General features: G+C 32.0%; 1 protein-coding gene across 13 annotated transcripts in view; it reads right to left on the reverse strand.

Moving 5' to 3' along the window:
• The window catches only part of LOC145247387 (trafficking kinesin-binding protein 1-like), a 297237-nt gene that overhangs the window by 144648 nt on the left and 133244 nt on the right, over positions 1-19345 (reverse strand). For all 13 annotated transcript variants that reach the window (XM_080109082.1, XM_080109079.1, XM_080109080.1 and 10 more), the window contains exon 3: positions 15229-15432. In XM_080109082.1, the coding sequence (XP_079965208.1) occupies positions 15229-15432 (204 nt within the window). The remainder of the gene's footprint in view (positions 1-15228; positions 15433-19345) is intronic.

Below are 19345 nucleotides of genomic sequence, written 5' to 3' on the forward strand. Positions count from 1 at the left end.
GAGAAAAGAACCAGGAAAATGACCAATGAAACAAGAGTAATGAAGACAGATAAAATAGAAATCAGTGTTTGAGCAATGTCCTTAAGATGGGTTGTGGTGCATTTGCTGGCTGTAATGTATGCATGGTGTGGCCTGTGCATGTGTAGTGTTGATGTGGCATGGGCCATCCTCTCGGATGTTTCTGGGGCATAGAAAACTAAATAAAGATAGATACAAAGAAACTGAAGTGCGGGGTCTCACAAAATTTGAACATTAAATTTTGTTAATTGTTTTTATAAAAGTATGAAATAATTACTTGAAAGTAATTTGGAAGCATTTAAACTGTTGAATAGAAAGTCATTTCTAATGTTTTAGCAAGTAAATACAATACCATTATAAAACGAAGACCACTAGACAGAAGTTAAATATTTTCACAATGAAATTGTTTGTAATGACTGTATTAAGAAAATATGATATGAAGAGCAGCAAAATTGTAATAAGATCCATATGGGTGATCTCCTTGGTGATAAATCTGTACAAATAGGACCTTTCAACACCCAGGGCCTTTGTTAGAGTGACCGCCAGATACCAGGAAGCCAGAACAGCCAAATTTGGTGATGTCACTCACTAGACATCATTAGAGAAGTAAGAGGTACAAGACTAGACTTTAAAGCTATGAAAGAGAAGGAAAATTCTGAAACGATACCAGTCCTTCTCTGCCCATCTCAGCATTGCTTCTGGTCTTTGATTTTTGCTTGTTGTGGGACAAGCATTACAGGGTCAGAGAAATATGATTGAGAATGTGTAAGATTTGCTTTACTGTTAACTTCTCATTCTGCAGATACTCCCTTACAGATTATTCATTGTCTCAAGGAGACTCAAGGAAAATGAATAATAATTGTAACTGGTAAAAAACATTGGAACTAGCTATATTGTGATTAGACATCGAAAGGAAGTCATTTCTCAGATTGAGCGCAAATTGTAGTACTCCCTCCTCCCCATTGTAATAAATTTGTATATACGTATGTATGTAAAATTAAATTTAAACAATCAGGACTATTTTAAGTAGAACAGTGACTGGTAATTAGTCTAGTCAAGAGTAGGATAAACCCTCCTTCCACTCTGCATATTTTTGATGGTCTTGTGCCTAATTTGTCCAAATGGTTTTAATATTTTTGCAAATAAATAATTCAAAGTGTAGCAACTATATTATCCTCAGTCAGTGAAAGAGAAATCCTTGTAGACTGATGCAATTTTTATTTTTGTCTCAATCCACAATACCCTATTTTGGGAGCTGAATTTTCCCCACATTAAAAACTGACTTTACATTTAACTCTGCCCTCATGGGAAACAAGTAAAATATGAACATTGGAAGTAATGAAGACATTAAAACTGGAATTATAAGGTAAACAAGTTGCTTTGACCTATCTTTATTATTCTGATACTGGAAAGTGAAGCTCCTTAACCTTTAAAAAAGTCTGGCTTTCTAAAGAAAACTAAAATAAAATGAAGACAAACATCAATCTTTAATAACTTGTGAGTTAAAAATGTTCTTATTTAAATGAAACAAATTGGAACATACTAAGAATACCAGACCTTATATTACCTTGAGTCATTTGGCTAGGAATAAAGTATCTGTTCTGACACTTTACTTTTTATACTAATGGTTCACTACTTAGCAAAGCCACTCAATTAGGGTTAGTGAGATTTTCACTTGGAAGATGGAACTAATCTTTTCTATCCTGTGGAGAAGAAATCCTTATAGAATATGCCAATTTTAATTTTTGTTCCAATCAAGAGTGCCTCTTTTTGGGGAAATGGATTTTCTCCACATTCAAAACTGACTGTATCTAATTGTCTACTCTTGAAGGCAAGTAAATAGAAACTATAACCAGAGTCCTCCACTCCCAGATAGAAAAACTAAGGAAAAATAGCATCATCTGGATCATGAATAAAATAGAATGACAAGTATTGGGACATTGAAGAGATTAGCTGTCACTCAGATACTAAGGAAAACCACTGGTCATTATCAGTAAGAGATTACTGTTAATGGCTGGTGTAAGAACTCCAAGTGAGTTATAATAATCATGATATTCCATATCATTGTGACTTATATTCTTCTTATTTATCCTTGACTAGTTCTACTGATCTAGCGTTGTCTGGGATCAATTACATTCAAATTTATTTTTTTAAAAATATTTTTAATCTTCTATAAGCATTTTTTCTCTTAGGATTAATAAATATAAGCAAGAAAGAAATGCTTATCCATAGCTGATTTTTCTTTTTAGGTGATTATTTAAGAATGTATTGATATAAGCAAACTGCTGAACCAGATGTAAGTATTAAAAAAATAAATAAATAAACTGCAGCAAAACAACATAGAAGAGTTAAAAAATGTGTGTAACAGTTTTCTTTTAAAACTTTTTCTCTATGTCAGAAAAGAGTACAGAAAAGCCTCTACTTTTTTCTGACGTAGAGCAGAATAGAAACTACATTTAAAAATTATTTGCAAAACATATTCAAAAATTTTACATTTTGAACAAATTAAGCACAAAAGTGAGGGAAAATGGGTGTCATTGATCATCCTTTGTTGCCATAACTATAAAAAAAAGTCTATGCTTCTCTTATCTAGAATCATCATGGAGGTCATTCTATTTAAATTTCCCAAATCGTTTTTGAATTAAATTTTTTTTTTTATTACTACACTTTGATCCTAGGTCAGAGGTGAAATAAGCATATTTCAGCTTGAATTTCACACTAAAAGAAAAAGAAAAAAAATTAAAATATTGCTTTAAAATGCACCCCCTCTCACTTATTAATTGTTCATGTTGACTCCCCAAAAAATGATTATTACAAAAGAAAAAGTCCATATTCTGTCTGAGGCAATGAATAATAAGTGAACTTCATGAGTGTGTTTGGCATAGTTTCTTATTTTTTAGCTTGATATACACAGATAGACAGCTACCTTTTATATAGTATAGAAGAAAAGAAGAAAAATGATTATATATTGAAGGATAGTTATGCTAAATGTCTTTAATCCTTAAGAGTTTGTAATAAAATTACCCCTCCCTTCAATTTCTCAACTTGATTATGAAAGACATTTGATATAGAATGATCTCCCATTCCTAAGCCATTCTAACAATAAAAAGCAAATGCTATTTGTTTTTATTGAATAAAAATACACATATGCTGTATATTGTTTTTACTACACATAAATTACAAAATTAGTGATTCTGGAAAGATGTGTCTTATAAAATTGTTTCCTGTGAGAGGAGAGTATGAGTATGAGTTAGAAAGTAAAACCACCACCTTTCTCTAAATATGGTTAATATCGATCAGGATTAAATATTAAAATTAATGAAGTCGACTGAAAATAATATTTTTATCTTTTAGAAGACATGGCATGAATGACATGAAACGGGTTTTTGTGTACCTTTTGTTAATAAAGCTATTTTAGTCAATAAAATGGGAGAAAATATTATATATAGAAATAGAAAAATATTAATAGTAAATTACACAGAGAAATTAAATAATCATGGAATATATATATATATATATATATAAAATCATCCACAGATATATTTCATCATTTTTATGACTCATCAGTGTGGCTGAACCTAGTGAAATTTGAAATTAGAAAGAAAGAAAAAAAAAAAAAATCACTGTTCCTCATCTAGAAGGATCATATTGGTGAATGCAAATTTATTCCCAACTAGCATTTAGATAAAATGTTTTTCCTTATAAATCACTGAATTCATTCAAAAGTATCGCAAAAAAAAATAAACAAATAAATGATATCCCTGCACTGTTTCACTATACCACAGATTTTCAGTACAGCTAAATTAGCACTCACTCCAAGCCAGGATCAAACTCACTACCAGCTAGTTGATAGAGATTCTAACCACTAGACCACAAGGTGGGTGCCACTTTTTATATAAACATTTTAACTATTAAAGAATGCTCCACTTGATTATTTAGAAAGCGCCTTGCTTTATATATATATATATATATATATATATATATGGAATGAAATGAAAATTGGAGTAAACGAATTAGAATCGACCATCAGATAGTTCAGATAATAGAATCTGCATTTTTCTGGTTATGTCTTAATCAATGAAGAACAACTTGAGGATGAAATAAAAAGACTATTGTCATAATACTGGCTTTGAGTGAGTCTTCCCTCGAACCTCTATTTGATATTCAACAATGAGGAAAGCAGAAAAGGATGACAGCCAACCAATCCCTAACCCTCCTGTAATTGGTATTCAGTCATTAAGGAAAGAAAATGAAGGCAAATTGATCACAAACACCAAAGGAAAGTCAAGACCTGTTGCTAATCAGTCATCCAAAAAGAAGAGCCAAGTGCAGATTGTTGGCATTCATTCAGACATTCTTTGATGAATATTTCTCTTTCAGCGAGATCTTTCTCCATCTTCTAACTTCGTTAGTAAAAAGTCAGGAAGAGAGGGGGAAGGGTAAATTGATTGAGAAAGAGATAACTTCATTATTCAATTATAGCAAATATTAAAAAGCTCAATTTCTATATTAATAAAGCTCTTTATCCCCACCCCCCAATCGTGTGTCTGTGCATTTCTTTTATTTACTACTAGTACTACTACATGTACCGGCATTGCCTGGTGGAAGTATGACCCCCCCCCCGTAAAAAAAAACAAAAAAAAACAATTAAACTATGGTTGTTAGTGAGAGCCACTGTTAGCGGGTACTGGCACCTGTGTCCAAAATAAATGTATCATACCTATAAACATATTCTTAACATGGGGATTTGATTATATGCTATGATTATTCTGTGTTTTCACCTAACATGTCAAATAAAAATAGGGTAGTGTGGCCTATTAGATAGCAGTTACCGTTCACCTGTAATGTATAATGAAAATAAAAGAATGAACTAAAAATTTATTATAACTCAGTACATTCATTCCAAATGGAACATTGTGTTACGGGGAAAAGTTTCCTTTTAACTTTGTTGTAATTTTTTCCGGCGATTATCATCGAGTATAGGCTTAATTTTCAGATTAAAAAGGAAATTTAAGGTCGTATTTTTAATGACTGTAATAGTCAGGGATCAATTTGTAATGATAACGTTCTAATGAATGGAACACACACACACTTTTTTTTGCCATGTCAGTTGTGAATGCTGCCTCTTGCCATTAAATGTTTCCCTTTTCTGTTGGTAAAGTGTATACAATTTTTTCCAACGTATTTTGGTAATGTGAAAGCTAAGCATGTAATCTATAATAAGCACCATAGAAATTTGCAAAAAGTTGAAAATGAAAAATCTAAGTGGCAGCATTAACAATGGGAGTGACCAAAAAGTGGGTGTTCATTGTAATAGAACGTTATAATTCCAAATTTAAGCTGATAATCACCTGAAAAATTTACAAATAAGTGTAAATAAAAAAAGTAAATGGTAGATGCATCGTTCAGGTCCATCAATTCTTTTTTTTTTTCTTTTTTTTTTTTTTTTTTAAATTATTTTGCAATCTGCAAGTTATGTGTTTTAAAGGTTCTAAAAGCATAAACGTGTCCAATAGCTGACCCTAATTAGGCTGCCAGACTCTTGAAGCCAAATTTTTCAGAAAAAAGGCCTAAAAGGGCCAAATTGATACCTATAGCCAGATTTTCACAAACAAAAAAGCCCAATTGAAAAAAATAAAGAGTATGTGCATAAATATATAAACATTTATGTATTTTACATGTCATTATTGTTATTTTTTGTGTGCTTATGTAGATTAGTGATGTTTTAAAGCGATGCATTTCATATATATTTAAATAATGAAGAGTTTGGCTTCCAAATAAACATCTTTTTTATTACGATTCGTCCCGGAAAAAAAAAAAAAAAAAAAAATTACAGAATTTTATTAAAAGAAACATGTTGCGTAAATAAAATTATTAGCAAAACAAATGAGCTAATTTTATTTCATTCAGTAAACTTCCTTATTTTTATTGGCATAAAAAAATGCAAATATTTGGGAGCTAACCTCTTCAATTTAGTCCAGAGTTAAAATCTTCAATATAGCCATATTCTCTATATAGCATTAATAAAGGCAAAGTTCAAGGTTCAATAAAAAGTTAAACTGTTTTTTTTGACCACCTTTCACATTCACCTTAATTTGAGAACATAGGTTTTCGAATAATCTATAAACGCATGTAAAATTGTTGCTGACAAATAGTCCTGCCATAAGCCAAAAAATGCATGCACGTGCATTGTTTGAAATGCATAACATTATTACATAAAACTATTTGTTGGTGACAATCTTACATGTGATATTCATTATCATAATATCGGAAAACTTGTAAATGCCATCAAATTGTATGGAAAACCTATGTATAAAATGAACTTAATGCCGGGCAGAATAAGGTCTCTTAGTGATGCCATATTTTAATGTTAGTAAGCGTTCGTTTATAAAGCGAAGAACTAGATTCCAGAATTTTCAGAGCTCAGCCAATCAGAATGGGTAGACTTTAGAGAGGGAGCTTTTATTATTTATGAATAATAAATTGCAAAGATTATGTAAGGTCTATGTATATATGATCCAGTTATGGTTGGTATAATCAAAGAATCTGTGGAATGTGTAGAATTCATCCTGGTGACAACTGATAGCACTGGTAGGACTAAATATTTAGAGAGAAAAATAGGGACTCCTTCTTCTAAAGATGTTGTGATTGTGATGGTGTTGCTTTTAACATGCAATGTAGTATTTTATTATCACGACTGAATGTGTCTAAAATAGTGTTTGAAAGTTACATGATAGTGGCTATTAGCCAAGATGTATTGATTTTGTATATGGCATCTGTTGTTGCAAACCTATGATACTTTGGTCCAGAGGGGAATTTCTGCAGTTTTTATTATATATGGCGATCAATTATTTATTGAAATAAAAAAACAAAACAAAATAGCATAAAGTACGAAAAATCAACTTTAAAAAAATTAAGTAATTTAATTAAAAAATTAATTCCATTACAATATATTTCAGTGTCTTTGTAAACAACGGTAAAAACAATTATTCATTACTTTGTAACTTTTTAAAATATGGAAACATTTAAACTGTTGAATAGAAAATCGTTTAAACTGGTTATAAAATTCTTTATCATTTTTCATGTATTTAAAGTTTTGGAAGTTATATCCATCGATTAATTTTATCTATATATCTTTAAAAGTGAACGTGTCTGTGTGTGTGTCTGTGTACATTTCCCTACACAATAACTCTGTCAATTTTTAGTCTACAGACTCGAAATTTAATATACAGGGTACTGAGATTTGGGAAAATCGATGTGATCGGTTTTTGACCAGAAATTTGGCTGTTAAGGGGTCAAAGTTCAATGATTTGACTTTTGAGAACTCTACCAAACTCCTCCACCAATTTTGGGTCTACGCACTTGAAATTTTAGATATAGGTTCCTTGGACATGGATCTAACTTAATAACTTGATTTCAGCCCAAAACAATAAATTTTAAGGGATCATAATAGGGGTCAAAGTTAAACAAAATTGACCTCTGCGGTCTCTTCCAAATTACTCAAACAATTTCTGGTCTAAATATTTGAAATTTTACATAAAGGGTATTCAGAGATAGGGCAAGCTTTTTCATCAGTTTGGGACGAAAATTTTTAGTTACCAATATATAAATGTATGTATGTCTGTTTGCATGTTTGCCTTAAACTTTGAATAAAGGCGACGGATTTTACCAAGATCAGTATCGTTTTAAAGTCCGACCTTTCATACGACAAATATCGAAAAATTAGCTAAAAACATTAATATCTTCCCCTTCAACTAGGCACTTTTCTACAGGGGTGGGGGGTCACTTTTTTCGCCAATATTTTTTAAAGTCATCCTCTCCTTTAGATTGTCTAGCCTTAATTTTAAAAAATGTCGCTTACGGTTTGGCGGTGGTCGTAACAGCATAAATGTTAGGTTTTACCCTGTTCTTTTCCTCCTTTGCGGTACGGGTTCGAGCCTGCCTTCCTACTACCACTTTTTTTTTTTTTTGCTCAACAGACACATCCAAACACCCGGGCAACGCCAGGCTGAAATGCTAGTAAATTATAAAAAACATTCATAGTTTTATAACAATCTGATTCAATGAATAATTGAATGATCAAATAGTATTGTAATTTCAATGTCAAAATCCTATTTTAAAAAATATATAATTTAGTAAAAAAAAAAAAAAAAAATTGAAACATCCATTCTGATACTACACTTTATCTTTTCTGTCCTTTGGTCAGTGAAGGAGAAATCTATATAAACCAAGACAATTATAATATTTGACTCAATCTAGAATGCTCCTTTTGGGGGGAACTGGATTTTCATCAGATTAAAAAATAACAACTTTGTATCTAACTCTGCCCTTATGGGAAAGCAAATAAATAGGAACTACCAAGTAGAACTGTGTAGGTAGGTACTAACATGGTTACTTGGTGTTGTCTATATAAAAAAAAAATCAGTAGCATATATATATATATATATATATATATATATTTATTTAATTGATTTGTTCCTCTGTTGATTTTTTTTTTTTAACGTTTAGTCACTGGTTATCAAGACCTGGAGGTCATTCAAGGATAGGAGTTCGTAATGGTCAGTGATGGTGGAAATTGGATAAGTTCATAAACTGGTTTATCAAGAACCTGTTTATGTTGGACTTAAAAACGACCGTGCTATAGTCCACTAGGAAGCAGATCCATGGGATTGTATTCTACAGGTGAGCAGTTCTAGAAAAAAAAAAGCTTTGCTCATAGAATTTTTGTTTAGTTTTAGGCACAGATAGAGAGTAAGGGAAATTGTTGACAGTTGTTGTAGCTAGTCGAGTGTTTGTTGCAAATTACCTACAGAGGGGGAACCACAGAATGAGACTCAGTCGACCACTTGCCATGAAAATAATGATAGAGTAAAGATAGGCTTGCAATGTCTCTTCTATGAGAAAGAGGTAATGGGGTAGGGAAGGGGGTGTGTGAAAAAACATTAGCCACCAGGTTTGAAGATAGTGCTTGCATATTATATCAAATTAAGAAAGAAATGAATGATATGTTTAGGTTTCACTCAGATTAAACCAGTAATGAAAAAAAGAAATTGATTAAAATACACGGATAAAACATGAAAAAAAAAAAAGAGAAAGAAAACCTATGGTCTTTTAAGAAAATTCTCAACGTTTCATTCCCATTTTCGGAGGACTTCCTCTGGAGAATAAGGATGATTGAGGAAAATAAAAAATACCAAAGATGAGAGATATTTTCCTCAATCATCCTTATCATTCTGCTGAGCAAGTCCCCTGTAAATGTGTATGAAATGTTAAGAATTTTCTAAAACGACCACATGTTTTCTTTCCCTTTTTTCTATAATGTTATATCATACCTACTTTTATTTTCAATACAACATATGTAAGGACAAATTGCATTAATTATTGCAGTGATGTTATATCTTAATCTTCCTCACAAATTTAATAGAAAACAATTCAATTTTTAAAAAAATCATTAAGTAATCTGGAACTATTCTTAATTATATTAAAAATCGATCAATGGGGAATATGTTAATCACATTTTCTTGCTCTTTAAACAATCCTCGGGATATATTGATTTATAATTATCTCTGGAAGGGAGATTAATTTATAATTACCTCTGGAAAGGAGATTATGTTTTTAGTAGCGTTTGTTACTATGTGTACAGGTTAACATCCACATCACTTGACCAATAATCACTAAACTTTGTGAAAATATTGGTCATGGTTTAACTTAGAACCGATTTAATTTATGGTATCTAGATCAACGGTCATAGAAAAAGTAAGAGTCACTCTTTTGGTGATAACTTTGGTTATCATAAAGACTCACTACAAAATATTAACTTTTTTTTTTAATGGAAATTGCTCCAGACACGGCATAAAGCTACTTGATTTAAAGAGCTAACAAGAATGAAAGACAGGAGATGCCTATTGATCTTAGTCTTGAAAAAACACTATAGGTAGGAGGAAAACAGTCAGCAGAAAGAATTCCACAAGTTTGTATTTCTTGGAAAGAAGCTACTGGAATACTGAGGTATTAAAACAGCAAATTGATGGAGACCATTATAGCAGCGGATCAAACAAGATGGAACAAAGGAAGCAGAACAAATCTGAAAAAAAAAACCGTCATAATATTAATAAAAACGACTGAGAATAGCAACATCACATCTGTGAGAGAGAGGTTGCAAAGAAGAAGAGAGGGAGGTCAATCAAATAACAAATACATTTCTACACCTTATCAAGAACCCTCAAATGGAACAGAGATTCACCAACTCAAATATAACAACAATACTTCATATATGGTTTGATAGTAAGTTTGTAGAGATAGAGAATATCTTCAGGTGTGTGAGTGTGATAGAGAAAAACTTTACAAGAAACAGAAAAGAGCGATAAATCTAATATATGAACTCCAAGAAATAGAATGGGTGGAGGAAGAAATGCGTATATATCAGCGACTTGTTCATAAATTATGAACAATTAGAATAATTACAACAAAATTCTTTTCAAACATAATCCCAGAACTAAAGTATATTTTAGCATGTATGTTATTAAAGTATATAGAAAAACGCCTTACAGAAACAAATGTTTATTGGCTCACATTTAGTACAATAATAGATAATAGAAAAAAAAATCTACAGAAATTAAAATAAAGCTTTAACACTTCTTAACAAGGAAATAAAACAAATATTCTGAAATTTTAACATCCACAATATTAAACATTTGTTTGTTATAAAAAATAAATCTGCTAAACAAAAAACAAAAAAACAAAAAAAAAAGAAACAGCACATTAAATATTTAAGAAACAGAGCTTTAAAAATTCGTAGTACATTTTAATAAGACAATCACAAATGATAAAGAATTGGTAAAAAATATCTAACTTTGTATTCAACTATTATTTTTATAGATTCAAATAAGAGATCTTTTGTACATATTAGGTAAAAATAGAGACCAAGAGAAAGAAATTAGAAACTTATTAAGAATTAAAAATATATAGTTTATGTGAATAAACATGATTTTCATTTTTTAAAATAATTATTTTTCTATTTCTAGCATATTTACATTCATTTATGGTGATAAGATTTTCATTAGAAATTTATTTTTTTATTGAATTTCATATCCAATTCAAAGAGTTAAATTATGATTCATTTAATACGTTAAAATAAAAAATTACTCAATATTTTTAATAGTCTTCACGATTGTTGCTTTACTATTTATTTCTTACAAAAACAACTACAAAGTAACAAATAAGTAAAATTAAATATCTAATTTTTTATAATCAAAGGGCAGATAATCCAAAATAAAATTATTTTGTACTTTGAAAGATCCAAACGACTGAAAGCAATCTAAATAGAACTATTTATAAGAAGATTCATGATAAATTTCATGGAAGTGCAGATGTCACTATGCTGAAGTGTTCTTCAAGTTAAATATAAAAGGTCCAATACATCAGATGTATAAGAAACATCAGCATACACAAATAAACAACTGTTAAGAGACTTCATATTTTAATATAAAAAAACAAAACAAAAACATCACCAGGCATAAATGAACCATACATGTAAAGAAGGCAAGAGAGTAGATCAATCGAAACGAAATAGAAATATCAACAATGACGAAGACAACAGTTCAAAGTAAAAACAATGAGTGATGGTAACTCCGAAAATTCCCAAAAAATCTCTCTCTCTCTCTATATATATATATATATATAAAGTTGTAGTTCTCGTCTGTTCATTTATGAACTCTTTTTTTTTTTTTTTTTTTTTTTTTTTTTTACACAGTGATCACCACTTATCAAGGCCCGGAAGCCACTCAGGGATAAGGGTTATTGCAAGTACATTACGTTAGTGTGGAGATTTGATGAAGTGTTTACTTAAGGGGGCGGTTCATTAGGAATTTGTTAACATTGGACTTGAAGACATCCAAGTTGTAGTCCGGAGGGAAGCAGGCAGACGGAACAGAGTTCCACAGGCGTGCCGTTCTAAGAAAAAAGCTTTGTTCATGGAATCTGCATTTTGATTTAGGCACAGATATAGAGTGAGGGAAATTTTTCACAGTGGATTCAGCTAGACGGGTGTTTTTCGTGAAAGATTGGCAAGGGGGGACCAGAGATTGGAGTTCAGACGAGCACCTGCCATGGAAATAACGATAAAACAAGGATAGGCTCGCAATGTCTCTTCTGTGGGAGAGAGGTTGCAGGGTAGAGAAAAGGGTATCCCCCACTAAGCCACGAAGTCTATTTTGTACTCTGTCAAGGCAGGATAGGCTGTTTTTAGCAGCTCCTGCCCAGATATAGCAACAGTATTCCATCCTTGGATGTACTTGGCTTTTATATAGATAGAGAATTGCATCAGTAGTGAGATATCTTCTGGAGCGGTAGAAGGATCCCATCATCTTTCCAGCGACCTTGGCAACAGACTTGATATACGTGTTCCATTTCAGATCAGGAGTAAAGGTCAAACCCAGAAGCTTGTCAAAACACGGGGCCTTACCCAGACGAGAGCCATCCATCACAATTGATGCCAGATGGGGATCAGAGCGTTGATGATGTAAGGATAGGAGTTTGGTTTTGGATGCATTAAAGGTAACCAGCCACATCTTCCCCCACTGAACCACGCACTCGAGATCAGAGGAGAGAGAATCAGAGAGAACTTTGTCATTTACAGCCTTTGATGTGTTGCCGTAGATGGTCGTGTCATCAGCATAGATGTCAACGAATGATTTAAGTATGTGTTTAGGGAGGTCATTGATGTAGATCAGGAAGAGAGTTGGGCCCAGGATTGACCCCTGAGGGACTCCAGCATTTATATTGCAGGCCTCCGATTTTTGCCCATCTACCACTACTCTTATGAGCCTATCGGAGAGAAATGATTTAATGATTGAGAAAACATTTCCAGTTATACCGTAGCTGGAAATCTTGTGAAGTAGACCCTTATGCCATACCTTGTCGAAGGCCTTTGATATGTCAAGAGCAATTGCCCTAGAAAGGAAGCCTTTGTCAAGAGATTCACTAATCCTGTGGGATATAACCGTCAGCACATCTGCGGTAGATCTTGCAGAGCGGAAACCATATTGTGTGTCACTAAGAAGGTTATTTCTGCTGAGGTGGTTGACTATTTCTCTATTTAATATGGATTTCAGCAACTTACTCATAACACACAGGAGACTTATTGGTCTGTACTGAGAAGGAGATGACTTATCACCTGAATTCTTAAATACAGGGCAAACTGATGAGGCCTTCCAGGGAGTCGGAAAGCACTTCTCCTTAAGGCAGCGCTTAAATAGTTTTGTAAGTATGGGAGCAAGTTCTGGTTGAAGCTTTTTTAACACTATAATTGGGATGCCATCAGGGCCAGTTGCTTTACTGGAATCTAGGTTCTTGATTAGCTTGGTGACCTCATGCACGGATATTTGTATGTTACCTAGCTTGTTCTGTGTTATAGGAGGAAATATGGGGAGTTGATGGCCTTCGTCGCATAGGGTAGAATTAGCTGCAAAGTTCTTTGCAAATAGTTTGGCCTTGTCTGACGCTGACGAGATGACCTCTGGTCCATTGATAATGGTTGGGATAGAACGCACACTTCTGTTCAGAATCCTATTTGTTATTTGCCAAAACTGGTGGGAACCAAGCCGCTGATCAGCTACCTTGGATTTAACAGACTGGGCATATAGCTCTCTTGCATTTTTTATTACTCTTTTACAGTGGTTGCTGGCAGTCCTGAAAGACTCTTCCTAGGTTTTGAAAATAGATCCTTGGGCTCTTTTTAAAAATTTTTTTTTTTTTACTCACCTTCACCCCTAACAAGGCATATTGCCACTTGGCCGTAAGGGGCTACTAATTGGGACCACGCCTAGGAAAGATTAACAAGATGTTGGTTTAGGTTACATTTGAACTTCTGCATATGAATACAGTCAGGAAAGCAGGTAGCAGGAAGGGAATTCCAAGTCTCGGTATTCGAGTAAAGAAGCTATTAGAGTAAAAAGCTTTCTGGCTTTTAAGGACTTCAACAGTGAAGGGTGTGATTTTGTTGTTAAGCAGGTTTGTCAAGGATATGTACATCGAGAGGGTACAAGTGTTATGAGTTCATCAGAGCACATTCCATTAAAATACTTGTAAAACAGGCAACATTGCTATATATATATATATATATATATATATATATATATATATATATATCTCACTATATTCAGTGGCTACATTACCCGGGGTACTTAGATAAATATATTTCATTTTGATCAAAAAGGACAATTATATTATGGGAGGAGGGGAATCTATGTCCTTGCTGGGCAGTCATACTTTTTACTTTTTTGGAGATAGACCTCATAAATTACATTAGCCAAAGTAATTTGATAATTATAGTTTGTTTTGATCTATGAGGTATCAATAATATGTAGTTTGTATTGACATTTATAAAAAGGAAATACATTTTACATTTTTGGGAGATATTTAAAAAAAATAAGAAAAGTAATATGGTGTTATAATTGTAGAAAAGGAAAACAGAGTTCTTTATTAGAATCCAGGCAGAGTCAGATTTTTTTACTTGCATTATAGATAAAAATCATAAACATGGAGGATAATTGCAACATATCTGCTAAGAGATGATTTCCAACAGTTTTTAATAATAAAAAATCAATTATTGTTGAATATGTTCTAAAATAAGATAACAATTTACCATTAAATCAGAATGCAGAGATTTGAAATTTTAATTGTAAAAATGATTTTTTTGTTTTTCGAAATACGTACATGATTGCAAAGGAGAATGAGAAATAGTTTTGATAATACAAACTGCATATTCTTTTATAGATCTTTGACATTTGTTATAAAACCTATTTATCATATGGATTTATGTGCCCTATACTCTATTACTATTCTATTGTTTTCACACCTGTCTTTAAGACTTGCATTACACATCAATCAAATCATCCTCATAATATCCATGCAAAACACCTACTCAACCCTCACTAGCCAGCTTTTGCTTTCATAGATTATCATACTGTTTACACATGCCTGATAGACATTTCCTTGATCGACAGCTGTAATACTTCTGGATTTAATAATGGCAAAAGGATTAAAGTTGTTTTTTAAAACCTTAATTCTGATATTCAAAGATATGAGAATTGAAAAAAAAAAAATAGGGCTGTTACTTGTCAATCATGTTTAACGAAACTTGATTGAAAAGATGAGTTGCTAAAATATTGGCACCATAATTATAATAAATAGAAGAAGCATTATACTTACTGAAGTATTTCAGTGTCTCTTCAATTTGTTCAGTAGTAAGTTCAAGGTCGTCATCTAAGGGAATAAGAGGGGTTTGTATCCAGTCTTCGTTATCGTAGCCACGGAAATCAGTGATAGTATCAGCCCGAAGTTTATATTTTGGGATCTGTTCTTCAAGAAGACTTAGGATCTCAACTTCAGGTAAATCTGCCCGGTTACAAACGTCTGTTGAAAAAGAAAACAAAATTAGAATGAAAGAAATTAATGGAAACAAAAAATAAGATTTTCATCAGGTGTATTGATGTGTAATTATCAAAATTACGTTGGCACAAGAAATTTACACACAAGAAGTGGTTACACCATTTTATTAATATAGAGATTAGTATAAAAATTACCAAAAAAAAAAACAAAAAAAAAAAAAACCTCAACATTTTTAAGAAAAATTGAATAGGTAAACACCTAATGATAAAATTAAAGAAAACTGTGCCCATTTAAAAAAAAAAAAAATTAATTTATCATTGAAACAAAAATTAACAAAATGCTGACATATTCTCATATATATATATATATATATATATATATATACATACATATATATATATATACAGTCATTAACTGAATCATATCAAAATGTTTGAACAACAAATGCTGTCACACAGGAAAAATAATTTTATTTCTAGTAAAAGATTGCAAGTAGAGGAAATACACAAATACAATAGAAAACATCTATTTGTTATAATCATTAAATACAACTTCCGATTTGAAGGTGAATCCTTCATGGAAGAATCCAATAGAGAACAGAGTTGGGAAATCAGAGTTAGGAGTTTATAAGGTTTTGAAGGGCAGCCATTTTGGAGAAGTGAGTGTGAATTACAGTCATCCATGCTGCTTCATAACACATTTAACAAAAGAATAATTGATCAAAAAATAAATACATTAAGTGGTTTTAATAAAAACTATTAATATAAATTAATTTATATTAATTAAATATTTAATAAATTCCTCTTTTGAAAAATAAAAATAAATAAAAAATGTAATCGAATATCTCTAAGTCACATCATATAGGCATTGCTAACTCCATTGAGTTACTCCCCTTTTCTAGGGTTACTTTTCTTTGGCCTTTTCCGAGATGATGGCACTTATAAAAAGATGTATGCCTGCAATCTTTTCATTGTTTGGAATGAAATCAAGATAACTCAAGTAGCAGAATTATTTTGTTATGCTTTTAGGCATATGTGTAGCAGTTGTAGATATTAGTAGATGCAGACAGCTTGGCAGACATGTTTCATAGTAAAACTAAGGATTTTATTTTGATATCAACTAGCGGGACCTGTGGAAATTCCATAGTAGCATCTTTCATATGTAATATATTGTTGCTGGGCATTCTGTGAACGTTCAGCGTGAATGGAAATTCCGCAACATTATTGTAGCTCTTTTGTTAAAACTGTAAAAGTATTTATCTAAGTAATCCGATTAATGTAGTGTCAGAATATATCTAGTTATGACTGTTCATCTCCAATATCCTTATAGGAATCTGTGACATATTTCCATTGTATGGACGCCCGACACGAAAGGAAACCTCATGACATCATTATACCATCTTTAGACAGAACTGTCTTCAAGTCCAACGTAAACAAGTTCTTGATGAGCCGTTCCGCTTAAATTAACAAATTTACTGAATTTCCATTACTAACGATTACTATATTGTCCAATTGACTACTGTACACTCTTAACCCTTATCCTTGAGTGGTCTCTGGGCCTTGATAAGTGGTCATGCCTATATAAAAAAAAAACTACCCTTGGAACCTAGCAAGAAGACCAAGAAGGTGTATTTTAGTTTCATGTACAGCCCAAAAGCGACATCATTTTTTTTTTTTTATTTAATTTTTTTTTTTTTTTTTTTACATTGCGATTTCAATGATCAGGATCCTGTTTATTAAAAAGGAGGATAGAAGCCTCCAATCTTCTTCAGATCTATGTTGTTGAACACAAGAATCTTTCTGTTGAACTTCAGAATCTATACAGAATTTTGAATGGAACCTGTTATTTAATCCATGGGAGTGAAAGAAGTCTTGAGTAATTCACAATTGTATTCTTAATATAGTCTGCACTAAGGACTGAACTTTTAAGCCTTAAAAGAGGGCTACTGAGAACTGAATTTTACCTAGTACTCTTTATCTATGACACCACAGTCCTCGTAGACAATTCTAGTATGAATTATGAGAGCGTTGAAACAATTCTTGCTTTTTAGATGAAAGATCTTACTACTATCACTATAGCTCACTACATGTTACTAATAATTATAATGGTGACATCTATTATTAATAATTGTTCCTATATTGTATTAACTTTTATACTAGACCTTCTTAATAGGTCATCGTCACTCAGCGTATCTGCCATTTCTTTCTCATCACTGTTCTTTGTCTTAAAGTATGTAGTTTCTAAACAGAAGGACAACATCTCCATCATATTGCCAATTGGACTGCAAGTGCGTTCCTTCAGTGACGCATCTGCAGTCAGCTTGTCTCATATCATCAGCGAGTACTTTTCGTGAACACACTCACTATCTCCAGATTCACCATTTGATTGTAATAAATGGAAGCATTTTTGATTTTTAACGCTAGCTGAGATGAATTCTTGATATAAGATGGAGATTTGCCTATAATTGAGGCGATTATATTTACCAGGAATCGGTTCAATGGATAGTATGCTGAACATATAATGTAAGTAGAAAAAGAAAAAAAAAACATTAAAATGTAGCACCAACATTTGATATTGTGGAAGAATTTGTGAAATTGATTCCTATGAAAGACATTAGCACTGGGGCAGATATTTTGCAAATCATAATAAAATGGATTACTGAAATGAATCTGAATTTATCAAAGCTTTCTGGAGTAATCACAGCAATGGTTGGAGAGAAAAAGGGCTTTGTTGCATTACTTCAAAACCATATAAGTATTGATAAAATAATAATCAAACTTCATTGCATTATTCATCAAGAAGCTTTGTGTGCAAAATCACTGAATTTTAAGGACATCATGGCAGGGATTGTTAAACCAGTGACATTTATATTGTCAAGAGGATTAAAATCGCTGCTAGTTTCAAGAATTTCTGAAACAAATCGAAGCAAAGTATTTTACATATTTTTCAAATGTTCAATGGCTTATCCGCAAAAAAAATGCTAGAATGAGTATATGCATTGAGAAAAGAGATTTCCATTTTTTACAGAGGAAAAACAAGATAAATCTCATTTTCAAAATCCACAATGTGTTGTCAAGTTATATTTTTAAGTGAACATCAAGACCCATATGAACACTCTGAATATTGAGCTTCAAAGAAAGGAAAAGGTTGTATTTGAGATGTTTGGTCAAATTACTGCTTTTGAGAGAAAACTTCAACTGTGGGAACCACAGCTTCAAAAAGGAAACTACTCTCATTTCCCAAGTCTCCAAAATCACGAGAGATATAATATCAGATATCTTTGTGAGCTCTATTAGGGATCTGAGAAGTAAGCTTTCCTCTCGTTTTGCTAACTTCCAGAAATATAGAATTTTGCTCGAGTTATTTGATACTCCTTACAAAACATGTGGAGCAAGTGGCAGAAGAATATCAGTTGATTTACAATGCGACGAATCTTTGAAATGGAAATTTCATTTTGAATCCACTGCTGAGTTCTACAAGAAATATATATTGCCAAGCAGAAAATATAAAAACATTATGGCTAATGTGAAACTGATGATGTCATTATTTGGAAGTACATATGCTTGTGAACAACTTTTTCCAAAATGAAATTTACTAAAAGTCATTTGAGAACAAGATTGCGTGACGACCACCTGGATGATGTTTTGCTCCTGTCATCGACGAATATTTCACCTGATGTAGAGAAGTTATCACACAATAAACAGAAACAGGTTTCTCATTAAAGCATTTACCGTTTCATAGTGTATTTCGTTTGTAGCAAGAAATTTGCTTTGTTTTTGTTGATTGTGATAGTATTTTTTTTATTCGTGCAGTGAAATAAGCATTTTTTTTTTCCTAAAAGTGTTTGCATTTTATTTCTTTTTTATTTTTATTCCTGTAGCAAAACAAGTGATATTGTATAAATACAATTATATTATATTGAATCCTTGCTTTCTTT

Source organism: Euprymna scolopes, chromosome 25 (genome assembly GCF_053919585.1).
Source record: "Euprymna scolopes isolate OS-2025 chromosome 25, ASM5391958v1, whole genome shotgun sequence".
NCBI lineage: Eukaryota > Metazoa > Mollusca > Cephalopoda > Sepiida > Sepiolidae > Euprymna > Euprymna scolopes.